This window comes from Rhinatrema bivittatum, chromosome 3 (assembly GCF_901001135.1).
Source record: "Rhinatrema bivittatum chromosome 3, aRhiBiv1.1, whole genome shotgun sequence".
NCBI lineage: Eukaryota > Metazoa > Chordata > Amphibia > Gymnophiona > Rhinatrematidae > Rhinatrema > Rhinatrema bivittatum.
Window position 1 is genome coordinate 241,592,540 of NC_042617.1, and position 17,533 is coordinate 241,610,072.

Below are 17,533 nucleotides of genomic sequence, written 5' to 3' on the forward strand. Positions count from 1 at the left end.
TAGGGGCAATTCTGTTACTTAGTTACAGCACTTCCCGCTGCATACATGAATGGTTGAAATGTCTTTTGAAAGGGTAAAAGTTATAGTTTAACAAAAAATGTTTTAAAAATTATGACAGTCTAAAAAAGTAAAAAAAAGACTATGCTGTGACTTACAACAACTTTCATAAAAATAGATGCCATATGGTGCACCAGGCTCATATGACATGTAGTTAACTAAGGCCAAGCGATCTGCCCGAGAAGCAGACTGAGTGTAAAATCAGAGATTCTCTTGTCTGGCAGATAAAGTACATTAGTCTGGACAAGGGGACCACCAACTAGGCTCATTGTAGAAAAGAACCATTAGCACAGGGCAAAACTAAGAAATTAAATGGATGTACATATTTATATATATATATATATATATATACTAATCTTATTTGTTTGATTATTTTGTGGGTTTTCACTTTATATTAGAAGGCTAAATTTCCTAGGAAAGTCGTTCTTACAACAAGAATAACTATGGGTGTGAAAGAAGAAAAGTAAAAACAAAAAAACCCCCCTTCAAACAAAAAGTTCTGATATTTTCTGGGTGGGGGTTTTTTTTTTTTTTGGCCCAGTAATCTCCTTTTACTTCCTGATCAATCAGAATTTGTGCTGAGATCCTGGCACTGTATGCTTTCATTCACAGCTACATTCACAACAACTTTCGGTCATATTCTTGAAAGAAGGCGGTATAAAATATAAAACGAAATGAAACTGTTTTAGATTCTCCTACTTTTCCTAGTCCAGTCATTGCAATACAGAAATACATCCAGTCACCAGGTGTCACTCTTATTGATGACCATGACATCCCTCGCTCCCCATGAGTTGTGAACACAGTTTCCGCAGCATCTTCAGCCTTGGCAAACGGTTCAAATGAAATGATTCGGGGATTGCACAATTACAGTTAACGTACTTATAAATTTAGATTTAATAAGCACTGTTGCAAATGTTCGTTTTATTTAGCACAGTTGCAATGTTTCTGTTAATTGTGAACCGATGTGAGGTTACTAAACAAATGTCGGTATATAAAAACTGCAAATAAATAAATAAATTAAATAAATAGAACTTTTGAGAGATTGTTAGACAATGTATGTGATAACTTCCTGAAACTACCAGTAGTTAAACAGGAGTACATACCCTTTAGAAAACACTATACCTTCAATGAAATCTAGTGCAATGCATATATAATGAAGAATCACCTTGTAATGCAAAGTTTTCTAATCTACAGAAAGTAGTGTGGTTGTCTATGTCCACATGGAAATGTAGAAAACAAGATAAGAAAAGGTAAACAAAAAATCAATGTCATGAAGAATGGCAGCAATACTACAAACCAAAACAACCCAATTTATATGTATAACTTAAGCAAAGCACTAATCCATAAAAAGTAACATCCCATGCAGACTACAGTATAAAAGGCAGAATTAATTCCTTTCTTTGGACATCAGTGAAAATGAGATCTGATAAAACTACAATATATTAGGACTTAACTGTTTTGATTCATCTTCATCCCCATCATCATCTTCTAAATGTGCCACATGTCCCCTAAGGAAATGAATAAGGTATCATGGATTAGTGAACTTCATTATACTGATCAACAATGAAGACATTTTGTCATATAGTAAACTCTTGGGCACTTTTTACAGTAACCAGGATTTTATTATTTCATCCTTTGCTTTGTATTCTTTAAAATGCAGCTGCAATCCACATAGATTAGAGCTCAGATATATCAGCTTGACAAGCAGGAGGCAAATAGGCATGTTACAATAAATAAATGAATGAATCAAAGAACAAAGAATGTTGAGATGGGGGGAAAAACAAATTACCGTTGATGTAGTTCCTCTTCAACAGATTTCAGAAGACTCCTACAAAATTAAAGCAAAGGACAGCATATTCAGAAAAAGGAAGAGACTAAGAAAAGTGGTTTTAATTTAAAAAAAAACAAAAAAAAACCTGTTAAGGTAAAAGGTTCAAAATACATTTCCAACTATTTCAGTTCTAGCAATAATTTCACAGTATTTGTACTGAACCATAAAGAATGAGTAAGCTAATGTTAATGCTGTAAATGCTTCAGGAGATGACATCTAATATGCAGGGATTCAATCATAAAGGGGTAGACTATGTAAGGTGTGAAACGTTTATGCAACCTCATGATTTCCATGTATACTTTTTCTCTTTATCACTCAATGTTCCCTTTAGCTGGCAGTAAGCAAGATGGAAAATGGCTATGAATTTCTGGTAATCTAATTCTTTCCAAGACTGAAGGCAATGCTGTGCAGAGAAGCTGACAGATAGGTTTGTCAACAAGCACTTATCTGTCAGAGGTCCATCTCTACAGCACTTCTCCTGGCATGTCTAAAACTGATTTGCTAGATCCGTTTCCAAGACAGACAGAGCTCTACTTCATTAGTCATAAAATGTCCAAAATTAAACTCAATTTATCATTTTTATTTTCCTCATTTAAAGTATAAAACTTCTCCAGACTGTTCAAAGGGAGAAAGCAAGGACACTATGGTTTTATTTTTGGTGTCCAAGCTCGTGTTTTTGTTTTTAACAGAAAAGTGAATAAGCTTGCAATTTTTTTTTAGATGTTTACATTAATAGCTGTTTAAGCATCAATGCTTATTACAATTATGTATAAAAGAAGAAAACACTGGTAGTGTATCCAAATCAATACTCTTTATTAATATCAGCAGAAAGTAAACCAATTATTGTTTATTGTACTGCAATAACACTTAGAATTGCATTAACTGTGATCCAAAGCATCTCTTGAAGTTATACTTTTCTCTCCTTCTTCCCACAACTTCCTCCCCCTCTGTCTTGTATTGCAGCCCTCTAAAAACATCTGTCAGCATTGCTTTTTAACACATCTCATATTTGTGTGTGATGTTTAAGCAGTGCCTTTTTACATTCAGCAAAGAGAATTGGCAAATATCTTTATAAAACCATAGTGCAAGATGTTAAATAGAAGGAAACCAATTTATTCTCTGTTTATTTTGCCTTTTCTTCTACAGCCAGATTAAGGTCAACTATGATTCTGCTCTATGAATCTAGCACTAATCAGGCTGAGGACAATTTAGATCTATACTCTAGTATTGCATCACAACCTAGGTGCTACAGTATATTCAGTTAAGGTTAAATATCAGGCCTTATCTGCCTTTTGAACTACTAAGGATGGTGTTGTTGCCTACCAGCTTCAATCTGATGATTATAACATTGTTATTAAGGAGACTGGCTAGAGGGAGTATGGAAAAGATGACATGGTGATGGGATGAGGAGGGCACAGAAAAAGAAAGGCTTGGAAAGGTGGCTGAAATCGAATGAAGTTTAGACAAAGAAATATGTAAAGGTGTTAGAAGATCATTCACCATAGAGAACAAGGAGGCAGAGAAAGATTAGGAAAGCAAGGGAAAGACTCTGCCCCTTCTTTTAAAACTGTTGTCATCCCTTAGTTTATCCTCTTTCAATCTTTCGTTCCCGTCATGATTGCAAAGTTGCACTTTTTCTTCAAGAAATGAAAAATCCTTTCATAATCACAACCCAAAATACACTTTGTGCATCTAGTACAGAAAACCTTATGCAGACGTTTTTTTCCCCATTGTAGCCTAGTGAATGAATCACAACACTATAGTGCCAATGTACTAAGATGCACATTGTAATGCACATTTCTTAACAAGCATTATTTTACTTTAAATGTGTTAAGATCCAATAAACAAAGTACAATAACATTTTATGCATATTTGGCCCAATTTTAAAAGGGCCATGCCCGTAAAAAACAAGGGGTTATGTGCATGGCCAAGCACTGTGCGCATTTTAGAACAGGTCCAGATATGCACGTAACCCCCGTTATGTGCCGAAGTGCTGGGCCCTGCAAAAGGGGAAGGCGGGGGGAGGTCTGGGCAGGACAGTGTCATTAGCAGACCGGGGCGTGGAGATTACTTCTTCCCTGGAGATCAGTAAGTATTAAAATAAAAAAATTAGGGATAGGTAGGGTTAGCTTAAGGGTCGGGTAGAGAGGGAAAGAGGTAGGAAGGCTAGGGATAGGGATAGAAAAGTTCACTCCCAGTCCTTAACTGGAGCAGAATGAGAGGGAACTGGGGGAGGCCCAATTGCATCACCGCATGTATTTTTGTAATATCAAACCCACCCCGCAAGCGAAACAGGCCATCCGCCTGCACATGCACGCATGGAGATGAAAATCCACTGCGCATGGAACCCAAATTTTATAACATGCGTGCCAACTGCAATAAGACAAGACTGTGGCCAACCCATCTAGAAGTCCTATATCAACAAGCTCATATCCTTCATTAAGATCAATTAAAAGCAGCAGTTAAAAAAACAAGTTAAACAGCATTTCCTAAAAGATAAATAACACTGGTCTACACCCAAAGTGTGTCAGAAATGAATGCAGTCAAACTTTACTAAATCTGGGTCACTGAGAATAAATATGATGCTTATAATTGTTGATTTAAAAAAAAAATGTATATCTGCCTTTTAGCACCTCAAAATGAATTACATTTAGGTTCAGAAGGTATTTATTTCCCTGTCTCCAGAGGGTTTACAATCTAACATGATCATTCATCAATCCACGTTAGGTCCTTATGGCGTGATAAATGAGGTCTAACGCACGGTAGACGCGCGATGTTTATCGTGCTGTGCGTTAGCATGCAAATATGAGTATGCAAAAGCTAGAAAATTATGCAAATTAGGACCTCCTACCGCATTTTGCAGTTAAACTACACACAACATGAGCTTTAACATGGGGAAATAACACCACCTTTTTTTGCGGTAGAGGTGAAAAAAGTTTTTATTGTGCCATAGTGGCCGTTATCGCAGATCGTGGCTATTATCACGGGTAATAAAATCAGGCCTCTCACACACACCTACACAGCACTGCTGGCCCAATAAAAACCGTTTTTCTTACCTGCCCCATCTTCTGAGAGCTACAATGTTAGATGAAGTGTACTAGTAGTGGATACTGGCTGCTTTGGGCTGCTCAACAACAACAAAACAACAAGTACTACAACAGGCAAGGGAGGTACAAACACCTCCTAGGGAAGTACCTGCACCTGAGCCAGAGCTGCAAACCCTGTCACTGGAGCACCCTGGCCCACGGCAGGGCTTGCCACACAGGAAGGCATGTAGGTGGTACAGGGAGTGCATCTTTCATCCATGAACCACATTGCTGGGGATGTCAGAAGAACAAGCGCTTACCAGATATCACCTCAGCTCTCAGGCCATCATGAAACTGTATCAAGAACTCAGAGGGGATCTGGATCCAGTCATGGAAAGTTCCCATGCTATACCAGGTCACAAGCTATTGTGTGTACTACATTTTGTGGCATCCGGCTCCTTCCAAACAACAGTTGGGGTCATCAGGGGAATGTCCCAAACATCTCAGTGGAAGGGAGTGGGCAGTGGAGTGCCTCAGGGATCTGTATTGGGACCCTTACTTTTCAATATATTTATAAATGATCTGGAAAGAAATACGATGAGTGAGATAATCAAATTTGCAGATGATACAAAATTGTTCAGAGTAGTTAAATCACAAGCAGATTGTGATATATTGCAGGAAGACCTTGTGAGACTGGAAAATTGGGCATCCAAATGGCAGATGAAATTTAATGTGGATAAGTGCAAGGTGATGCATATAGGGAAAAATAACCCATGCTATAGTTACATGATAGGTTCCATATTAGGTGCTACCACCCAAGAAAGAGATCTAGGCGTCATAGTGGATAACACATTGAAATTGTTGGTTCAGTGTGCTGCGGCAGTCAGAAAAGCAAACAGAATGTTGGGAATTATTAGGAAGGGAATGGTGAATAAAATGGAAAATGTCATAATGCCTCTGTATCGCTCCATGGTGAGACCGCACCTTGAATATTGTGTACAATTCTGGTCGCCGCATCTCAAAAAAGATATAATTGCGATGGAGAAGGTACAGAGAACGACGACCAAAATGATAAGGGGAATGGAACAGCTCCTCTATGAGGAAAGGCTGAAGAGGTTAGGACTTTTCAGCTTGGAGAAGAGATGGCTGAGGGGGGATATGATAGAGGTGTTTAAAATCATGAGAGGTCTAGAACGGGTAGATGTGAATCGGTTAGTCTTTCAGATAATAGAAAGATTAGGGGGCACTCCATGAAGTTAGCATGTGGCACATTTAAAACTAATCGGAGAAAGTTCTTCTTCACTCAACACACAAACTCTGGAATTTGATGCCAGAAGATGTGGTTAGTGCAGTTACTATAGCTGTGTTTAAAAAAGGATTGGATAAGTTCTTGGAGGAGAAGTCCATTACCTGCTATTAATTAAGTTGACTTAGATAATAACCACCTCTATTACTAGCAATGGTAACATTTTGGTTACTTGCCAGGTTCTTATGGCCTGGATTTGCCACTGTTGGAAACAGGATGCTGGGCTTAATGGACCCTTGGTCTGACCCAGTATGGCATGTTCTTATCTTTTTCCCATCATAACAGATGTACGTGGCCACATTAATCGAGATTCCCTCGTGAAAGGCAGGACTTGCTGGATTTGAAGAAAGGTTTTATGCTATTGCCAACTTTCCTAATATTCTGAGAGCTATTGACTGCACTCATGGTGCCATCATCCCATCCTGTTGCAAGGAGATCTACCGCAACAGAAAGCTGTTCCACTCCATCAATATGCAAGTGGTCTTTGATGCTAGACTGCACATCCTCGACATGGTTGCCAGGTACCTGGGAGCTGCGCACGATTCCTTTATACTTAGGTAATATGGCCTGTCTGAAAATTTTGAAGACAGCCTTGATGGTGACAGTTGGCTCGTAGGTAAGAGCGCTGCTTCTTTCTATACTCCCTCTCCAGCTATGTCTTTACAAAAAAAAAAAAACCCACTGTCTTGGGGATGTGACTGCATCGGTTACATGACACGTGACTTGTACAGATAGGTCTACAAGCCATAGTGCCAGGGCCCGGCTTCTCTCTACATGCTGGAAAGGCATGCTAATGTTGGGTGCCAAAACAATACAATTTCTGCAAAGCTTTGTGTGTAGTCCAGCACCATAGACTTTCAACTTAACATTAAGCAAGTGGTTGTTTAATTCTTCCCTCTTGGAGCTGCTGAAATGTTACTTGTCAACCGAAACCTTTTAGGTCCACACCAGAGGGACTCCCAGGACAGGTGTGCCTTGTTAGTGCTCTGTCAGCCAGGGTGTGAGCCACAGTTTGTCTTGACCATCACAGGAGTATAAGGGTTCAATAGAAGCTGGGGGCTGTGGATTTTGGCCCAATCCTAGTCACTGTGTCATGTCAGACAAATGTGTATCTCTGGAGGACATATTGCACAACAGCCAGTGGACATGCACAATCATACCACGAGGATGATGTATTTCTGCAATGACATGTGTAGCAGCTGTGATGTATAGCTTCAGTGTTAAGAGGAGTGCTAGAAATGGATAGCGATAGCTTGGTTGACATTGCAAAGACGCAGCTTTCAGCACTGCCTCAGCTGTTTGAGGCAGTGCTGACAGTGCTTGCTTAGCACGCTTTCACTTACAGCCTTTTGGGAAACACATGTCAAATATCGTGGCAATCCCAAACTTCTCACAGGTGATTGCGAGCTATCATATGTCATATGGAATGCACAGCTGGACCTTGCTAAACCTAGATAAGCAAACAGTCAACTCTCATGTACAGACGATGAGGGCCTTGGCCCTTAAGCTTTCATGTTGGTTATGTTAGCTGCTCAGTAAAGCTATACAAGCATGCCTTCTCTGACCAGTTGAAGGCTGGATTGAGAAGAGAATGGTGTCATGCCTTCAACATGTTGTTGAAAGTCACTTCTGAAATGTATAGGACAGAGTTAATTTAGTGAGGTCAGTAACAGAACTCACATGTCACATAACAAAAGGTTCACCTCACTGAACCCAAGGCAAAGCTGTGTTAGAAGATATTAAACTAGCCTGACATTTCACAGATAGCCATTGGGAAATATTGAGATGTCAGGGCTTAGCAATGCCCTTTGCTTACCCAGCTCAGAGCAAGTCAATTTGTCCCACTTTATGTAGGTACATAGAAAATCTGGAATTGTTTGTTCTGATTGCTAGTAGCAGTTACAGTCCATGTCCTATCAGTGGCCACCCTTAAAGCACATAGGCTGAGGATTCCAGGGGAGACAAACTAGCAGAATGGTCATTTCCCAAGCTGAGTTGCGACCTTTCAATTCTTTTTAGGTTTGAGGTCCTTGCTTGTTCACATGGCTGCTCCGACTTGTGGCCAACATAGCTGAGTTGCGTCCTATAGGATGGGTGTCGTGTGGTGTTTGAGCATTTTTGAGTTAGTGGATACAGAGACTAAGGCAGGTGTGCTGATAGACACTCAGTCATCAGCTCTGTGCATAGCATTAAGCATAGAGAAGGTGTTGTCAGCTGATAACCTCATGAGCCAACAAAAAGCCTCTTTCTGAAGTCTGTCACTATGCAAATCATATAAGCCAAATGCTCCCAGAAGTATCATGTGGAAGGCAAGTCTTCTGCACTTTCAGTGTTATGAAGATGTAGGGGTACCAGAGGCCTGGATGGACCTATGTCTGTAACAAGGACAAATCAGTGAGCATACATGCTTCTAACAGATGCCTGTCAGGCTGCCAGATTCAGACAATCTTCTGTGAGGAATAATGATTGACTTTATCATTAGCAAGTAGGGACAAGCTTGGCACAGATATCATTGATGGTTGATGACAAACAGGCCAAGAAGAGCAAAATGGGACCTAGGCAGATTACTAAAGTGCTGGATATAGTCTGTAAACAACAATGTCCTAACTGATGTGCGTATCTGGGTGCTGTGTTAGCCTCTTCTATATTTGTGTCTGGAGGTGATGTTGGTCTCATTCTTATCTTCCTTACCATAACAATGCCTACAGCAGAGCATGCACAGTCTGTGCACCCAATTAGCACACACTAACTTTGGATACAAGCAATCATGGGCTTCCCTTTTTATAATGGATGCTACAGCTATGCTAATATGTAGGCAGGGAGAAAATGGCCTCATGCATTATTAAAAACATTCCACCTTGTTCTGACATTGTTTATTCATTCAGTCGAGAGGGGGATGTGAAGATTGGCAGCAGAGTTCAGAGAAGCTGTGCCACATTGCCGGATGAATAGATATCTGCCTGTAGCGTATATCTCCCTCCATCAGCACTTGAGGCTCTCCCACCCATTCTCTGGAGTGGGTCTATTAGTTTTGGTACTGGGAGATGTGCCTGTCTGGAAGAGCTGCAGCTGCCAGGGAGGCTGTGGTATTTGGAAAGGGGGAATTTAGATGATATTAGCTTAATTTGAGGATGCAGGGACGAAGGGGAGAGGGAGGGAAAATGGCACTCTCATGCCTGGAAAGTTAATGTTCACCAGATAAATGGGTTGGGGGAAGAGTCTGGGCCAGCGGCTTAATGATATCTGGGAATGGGGGATGGCAGGAGGCCTGCCACGACCCCTATTTTATGTTCTCATTTTCTAGACAGAGGCCTACTTACCCACTTACCGGTAGAAGATATCCTGCTAACTAGACAGTGAGTCTTTAGGCTTACTCTGCCATAGACAGCATCACTTTAGGCTTACTCTGCCATATGTACATGCTAGCAGGTGAGGCCTACTGAGGTTTTGCCTTATGTAGCTACATACATCTTGGGTGCATAGATTAGGTGGCACGTTAATTCTGCTGATTATAGGGGACAGGCTCTGCTACCTAACTGGAGCCGCATCACTTGTTCACTACTCTGCCTAACGATAATGTGCCTCTGTCTATGTGCAGCCTGTGAGAACACCGTTTCAGCTTCTGTTCGACAACTGCAGATGAGTCATGGAGGTATGGAGGATAGAGATTTCCCACTGCCCAAGAGCAGACAGTGATGAGGCTTGATGTTGCTTGGAATAGGCAGATTTCACCAGACTGGCTCCCACTCTGGCACTGCCTTGGGTTCTGATCTAAGAGGAATGTACAGATCAGTATGCTACATGTAGATAAAAATTTATTTATTTATTTATTTATTTTTTAACTACAGTCAGACCAAAAACTGCTTTTTTATTTTGTGCTTTTTATTTGGAGTGAGGTCATATGTAAGGGGCTCAAAATAATCTCTTGTGGGGCGATTAGTGTCACATCACTTACCACCACACAAGATTTATATGTATACTATGTAGTCTCTGGGCATGGAAACTGCGGCTGCACATTTCTGTTCTCTAGAGATGAACAAGACCTAATGCTTTATGTACTTTTCAAGAAAGCTTGTGACTAAAAGCATTAGGTTTTAGACCCAGAGAGAAGGCCCATTGTTTGGTCAGATGTCATAGATATTCACAGTGGAAGAGGCCAGTGGTTTGTTATTTATTATTTATTTATTTGCTTTTTTATACCGACATTCAATTCAAAATATCACACCGGTTTATATTGAAACAAACTGTCAACAATCATGATTGAAGACCTAATACAGTATAACAGTTCAAAAACAGCGAGGGCCATACTCAAGGCTAGAACAAGGCAGAGGCAAGGCAAGGGTTAAAACCAAGATACAAAGGCCACAACACAGAGCAAGGAGGCCACCAAGGTGAGGCAAGGCACTATGAGTGAGGCAGGCCTTTCAAAGCTATGATAGTGCAGTGAACATAGCCGCCAGCAAGACCTCCACGACATTGGGCTTGGAGAACTGAGCAGCAGGAAACTTGGCTCACTGAGGGCCCCTGCTGGCAGGAGGGCCCTCAGTGAGCTGGCAGGAGGGCAGCACTGCATGCAGACCCTCACAATCAGTATTGATGCCACTGCTGCCAGTGCACAGAGAGATTCCAGAATGAGCTAGACATCACTCTTTATCAATGTTAATAATGTTGATGCTGGTACAGGGGAATCGAGCAAGCCAATTCTCCAAAGCTTCCTGGATTCTTCTGTTTAGCTCTGTGTTGAAAATTGCTGATGCCAGCATAGGCTGAGATTCAGGATTTAAAATTGCATCTTTCTGGTTTACCCGAGGTGTATCAAAGGTTGTGACTTGGGCCCTTGGAGGTGGTCACGTTATTGCAGACTATCTTAAAGGTCAGCAGCCTTCCCCTATGGGAAGGCTTGGTATTAATATGGCTGCTGCCAATATCTCCCTACTTTTGTTCACTATGCATCAATAGGGACTGATATCAATGCTTTTTCGCCTTCACTTGATACTTTGCATTAGTATTTCTCATTGCTGATGAAGCAGAACACGTGCACTTTAATTGGGTGGGAGGAACAAGACACTCTGTCCCTTTAGCCTCTATCAGTGCTCAATGAAGGACTCTCAATACTGATAACCTCTCAATATGGATGCACCATCAGCATCTGGTGCAGCTCCTGAGCCCTTCCTCCTATGCTGATGCCTCAGACTTAATCCAACCCAAAGGTAATTTACATGAGCTCTAATGGGGCTCGATGACCTCTGGGAGTCTAATTCCCACATGTGGAGGATCCCAAGATGTTATGATCACACAGAACACATCTGTTCTGCAGGTCTATGACAGACATGATAAGACCATATTTGGAGAAGACCCAGGTCTTCTTCAGTTTGGTGGATACTAGAAGAAAAATAACTGATGCAATATCAAACAACTTGATTTTGGAAAGGAAAAAATGACCCGACTGATGCCAATCAATGCACAGACACCGGTGGTGATGTGGCCACAGAACAATAAAGATAAAAACTAAAAAATCTACCAATGTCTGTTTCATTGTAAAGCCCTGTTGGCTACTTTTTTGTTCCATGGAAACCGATGTGACGTTTTCTTAACGAATGTCGGTATACAAAAAACCGTTAAATAAATAAATAAATAAAATTAAGAGTTGAAGAAATAAAAAGAAAAGCTTTATCTCAGTATGTTGAACTGACCAGATATTCAGAAAAATGGAACTAAGAGGGTCACTGCTTGATGAGCCTGCACATGCACAGTAGAGCTCTGAAAGCTCTCGGTATTAAGTAATCAATACTGGCAGGGCTCTACCAGAAGACAATACCCGCCTGTGAGGACTTAAACATACTGCTTTGTCCTTGGAGAATAAAAATTACAATGGCTTGGTGGTTCAACTATATTATCCATTAACCCACTGCACATAATAAAAAGTACAAGGGCTTGGCACTCCATCCATAACACTCTCCAATCCAACAAACACAAATTACAAAGGCATGATGGCCCAACCATATATCAGGGACAGGGGATGTTGAATCCATGGCCCTGGTAGCTGCAGGCTGGAAACCTGCACTGGAGCTAAAGAAGCTGCTTGTTCTCCAGGGAGATATAAAATACTTAGCCTTTATACTTAGAGCTAGACACACCTCTGCATACTTCCCACTGGACCAGCACTAGGCATGCCCCAAACTGAGACCAGAATATAAACAAGCTCTATTTTGTACATCTTGTTGGGCTAGCAAACTCCCATGCTACTGATGCAATTAATAGCAGTGGCTATTCCCTAAGTAAACTTGATTAATAGCCATTAATAGACTTCTCCTCCAAGAACTTATCCAAACCTTTTTTTGAACCCAGCTACATTAACTGCACTAGCCACATCCTCTGGCAACAAATTCCAGAGCTTTATTGTGCAATGAGTGAAAAAGAATTTTCTCCGATTAGTCTTAAATGTGCTACGTGCTAACTTCATGGAATGCCCCCCAGTCCTTCTATTATTCGAAAGTGTAAATAACAGAGTCACATCTACTTGTTCAAGACCTCTCATAATCTTAAAGACATCTATCATATCCCCCCTCAGCCGTCTCGTCTCCAAGCTGAACAGCCCTAACCTCTTCAGCCTTTCCTCATAGGGGAGCTGTTCCATTCCCTTTATCATTTTGGTTGCCCTTCTCTGTACCTTCTCCATCGCAACTATATCTTTTTTGAGATGTGGCGACCAGAATTGTGCACAGTATTCAAGGTGCGGTCTCATCATGAAGCGATATAGAGGCATTATAACATTTTCCGTTTTATTAACCATTCCCTTCCTAATAATCCCTAACATTTTAAAGTATTATCCACTATGATGCCTAGATCTTTTTCCTGGGTGGTAGCTCCTAATATGGAACCTAACGTCGTGTAACTACAGCAAGGGTTATTTTTCCCTGTATGCAACACCTTGCACTTGTCCATATTAAATTTCATCTGCTATTTGGATGCCCAATCTTCCAGTCTTGCAAGGTCCTCCTGTAATGTATCACAGTCCGCTTGTGATTTAACTACTCTGAATAATTTTGTGTCATCCGCAAATTTGATAACCTCACTCGTATTCCTTTCCAGATCATACATATATATATATCGAAAAGCACTGGTCCAAGTACAGATCCCTGAGGCACTCCACTGTTTACCCTTTTCCACTGAGAAAACTGACCATTTAATCCTACTCTCTGTTTCCTGTCTTTTAACCAGTTTGTAATCCACGAAAGGACATTGCTTCCTATCCCATGACTTTTTAGTTTTCATAGAAGCCTCTCATGAGGGACTTTGTCAAATGCCTTCTGAAAATCCAAATACAGTACATCTACCGGTTCACCTTTATCCACGTGTTTATTAACCCCTTCAAAAAAATGAAGATTTGTTAGGCAAGACTTCCCTTGGGTAAATCCATGTTGACTGTTCCATTAAACCATGTCTTTCTATATGCTCTACGATTTTGATCTTGAGAATAGTTTCCACTATTTTTCCCGGCACTGAATTCAGGCTCACTGGTCTATATAGTTACCCAGATCGCCCCTGGAGCCTTTTTTAAATATTGGGGTTACATTGGCCATCCTCCAGTCTTCAGGTACAATGGATGATTTTAATGATAGGTTACAAATTTTAAATAATAGATCAGAAATTTCATTTTTGAGTTCCTTCAGTACCCTAGGATACATACCATCTAGTCCAGGTGATTTGCTACTCTTTAGTTTGTCAATCTGACCTACTACATCTTCCAGGTTCACAGTGATTTCGTTCAAAAATTAGATGCTATCACTTTTTCAAACCTCAAATCAAAGATGTGGTAAAAAATGGAGAAATTACTTACCTGATAATTTCGTTTTCCTTAGTATAGACATATAGACTCAGGACCAGTGGGTTTATGCTCTCCTGCCAGCAGATGGAGACAGAGCAAGCTGACGACACAGTATACATAATCCTTTGGTGACCCCAGCCTGCCAGTATTCTCTTCAAAAGAAACTGGACGGACTAGCAAAAAATGTGATTAAAAACATCATTAAAAACAGGTAACCAGAACGGTACTCAACAAATCACAAACACTGAACTCACATAAGATTCTAGGTACCCCAAGCTAGGGACTGGATGAACACTTACCAGTAAATCCCTTGGGACTCAGGGCCCCAAAGGAGGACTACTGACACACTAATGTGGCAGCTAAGGGCGGGAATCTGAGTCCATCTGTCTACATTAAAGAAAACAAAATTATCAGTTAAGTAATTTCTCCATTTCCTAGTGCGTAGACAGATGGACTCAGGATCAGTGGGATGTACCAAAGCTACTCCCCAACAGGGTGGGAGGCTGCCCTTTGTGCAGTTAACACCGCAAGTGCAAAGGCTGTATTCTCCCAGCCCTGCACATCCAGACGATAAAACCTGGAAAAACTGTGTAAGGAGGACCACGTCGCAGCTCAGCAGGTATTGACGGAAGACAACAAACTAACCTCCGCCTATGATACTGCCTGAGCCCTAGTGGAATGAGCTCTAACCTGAGTAGGCAATGGCTTTCCAGCGTCCACATACATGGCCTTAACCACCTCTAAATCTAACAAGCTATGGAAGCCTGTGAAGACTGAGCGCCCTGCTTACTCCTGCCATGTAGAACAAACAGGCGATCTGTCTTTCGAAAAGACTCAGAGACCTCCAATTTCCACACGAGAAGACACTTAACATCCAAGGAGCACAAAAGGTGAAACTCCTCAGCATCTCTGACCTTATCCGGAGATAGTTTGATTCAAATGAAAGTCCAAGACTACCTTGGGCAAGTAGGATGGAACAGTATGCAGCTGTAATACCCCTGTAGTCACCCAAAGGAACGGCTCCCGGCAAGACAATACCTGCAGTTTAGAAATCCGATGCGTAGAACATAGAAACATAAAGAAACATAGAAATGACGGCAGAAGAAGACCAAACGGCCCATCCAGTCTGCCCAGCAAGCTTCACACATTTTTTCTCATACTTATCTGTTTCTCTTAGCTCTTTGGTTCTACTTCCCTTCCACCCCCACCATTAATGTAGAGAGCAGTGATGGAGCTGCATCCAAGTGAAATATCAAGCTTGATTAGTTAGGGGTAGTAGGGGAAGTAACCGCCGCAATAAGCAAGCTACACCCATGCTTATTTGTTTTACCCAGACTATGTTATTCAGCCCTTATTGGTTGTTTTTCTTCTCCCCTGCCGTTGAAGCAGGGAGCTATGCTGGATAGCCACCAGGAACACAATCGTCAAAGTCAACAACCGTAAGGAAAGGCTACACAGTGGATGGAATGTAGGGACTGCCAAAAAGCCAAGCACCAAATTAAGACTCTACAATGGAACCGGTAACCTTAAGGGAGGCCTAAGGTGCTTCACTTCCTTCAAAAAACAGGCCACATCAGGATGGGACAACAAAGAAACACCATTCACCAGGCCTCTGAAACAGGCAAGAGATGCAACCTGCACCTTCAAGGAATTAAGGGCCAAGCCTTTATTCAATCCATCCTGCAAAAAATCCAGAATGAGAGGGATCTTAACTGAACAAGGAAGAACACCCCACTCCTCCCATCAGGCCTAAAAAACTCTCCAAACCTGCACGTAAGCCAAGGAAGTGGAGAACTTGTGAGCGCGGAGTAAAGTAGCAATCATTGCAGAGGAATAACCACGCTTTAACAGGTGAGCCCTTTCAAGGGCCAAACCATAAGACAGAATAGAGTTGGATCCTCATGAAGAACTGCTGTTCCCTGCTGAAGCAGATCCATGTGCGGCGGAAGACGAAAGGGGGCCTCCACCATGAGTCGTTGCAAATCCGCATACCACATATGCCTGGGTCAGTCCGGCGCCATCAGGAGTATTAGCCCCGTGTGGCCTTCGATCTTGCGAATTATCCTGCCAGGCAAAGGCCCAGGAGGAAAGGCATAAAGAATCTGTCTTCTGGCCAGACCTGTACTAGAGCGTCTATTCCCAGGGACCACGGATCTCTCCTGCAAGTGCAGAAATGAGGAACCTTCGCATTTTGAGAAGTTTTCAGCAGGTGTAGGAACAGAAGGCCTCAGCAATCCACAATCAGCTGAAATGCCTCAGCTGATAATACCCACTCTCCTGGGTCCAGACTCTCCCTGTTTTATTTCTATTTATTTATTTAACAGCTTTTAATATACTGACGTTCGTAGACACATCACGCCAGTTTACAAATAACTCAAAGAAGGAGGAATTACAATGAACAGGGGGCAGGGGATGGGAGCAGGCGAGAAAAGGGAGAGGGGCAGAGGAGATAAGAGAGAGGAAGCAGAGAAATGCAGGTAGAGCGAGAGAGAGAGAACCAACCATAAATGCAGAGAGGAACTTATTTACAACAAATCGTTATATTGCCACAGGTTGGGAAGGGGGGGGGGGGGCAACATGTTCAGCGGCTTGTTTCTGGGAGGCATAGGGAGGAATGGGATGGGATGAGGAGGTGTCTAGAGTGGGGTAGCGTGGAAGGGATATAGGGGGGAGGGTGTCTAGGTTTGGTTAGCGTCGGGGTAGGCCTTTCTGAACAGCCAGTCCACCTCATCCCTTTTTGACTTATGAGAGGACTTCCCTGGATAGTTCCTAACTCTCTTGTGGAGAGACACAAACCAGTATGGAACTTGGGTGGCTCTATTATGTGGGAAACATTCTTCCATCTTAGACAAGAGATGTTCTAATTTTACTCTGTAGTCTCTAGGACTTAAGGAGGCAAAGTAATTCTTCCGTAGCTCCAACAGCTGGGAACCCACTGCACTGCAGTTGGAAGAGACATATGCTCTTCAGAAACCCAGATCAGTTCATTATTGTTGTAGAGGAACTCTACACCATGGTAGCTGTGCCACTGACTGGCTCCAAGGATCTCTGCGCCATTTGCTTTAACACTTCCATCAAAAGGTGCCCTGTCCATGGATGACACTTGCTGCGCCTCCCAATGTGCCTAACCTCTGCGGCAAAACTCTTTGAAAAGTTAATGTAAATCAGTTATTTAATTTCTCAGAAAATAAAAGGACCGGGGGGCACTCTATGAAGTTAGCAAGTAGCTCATTTAACACAAATCAAAGAAAATTCTTTTTCACTCAGCACATAGTTAAGCTATGGAATTCGTTTCCAGGGAATATGGTTATAGCAGTTAGTGCAACTGGGTTTAAAAAAGGTTTGGATAAGTTCCTAGAGGAAGAATCCATAAACCTCAGTAATCAATAAGCAATAGTAGCTTGTGATTTATCTAATGGTTAGGTACTTGCCAGGTACCTGTGACTTGGATTGGCCACTGTTGGAAACAGGTTACTGGGCTTGAT

At 41.8% G+C, this 17,533-nt stretch overlaps 1 protein-coding gene across 3 annotated transcripts in view; it reads right to left on the reverse strand.

The window, feature by feature from the left end:
- The window catches only part of MAP4K3 (mitogen-activated protein kinase kinase kinase kinase 3), a 1,052,401-nt gene that overhangs the window by 363,135 nt on the left and 671,733 nt on the right, over positions 1 to 17,533 (reverse strand). For all 3 annotated transcript variants that reach the window (XM_029594354.1, XM_029594353.1, XM_029594355.1), the window contains 2 exons: positions 1,847 to 1,885; positions 1,512 to 1,565 (listed from right to left, as the gene is read on the reverse strand). In XM_029594354.1, coding sequence (XP_029450214.1) covers positions 1,512 to 1,565; positions 1,847 to 1,885 — 93 coding nt within the window. The remainder of the gene's footprint in view (positions 1 to 1,511; positions 1,566 to 1,846; positions 1,886 to 17,533) is intronic.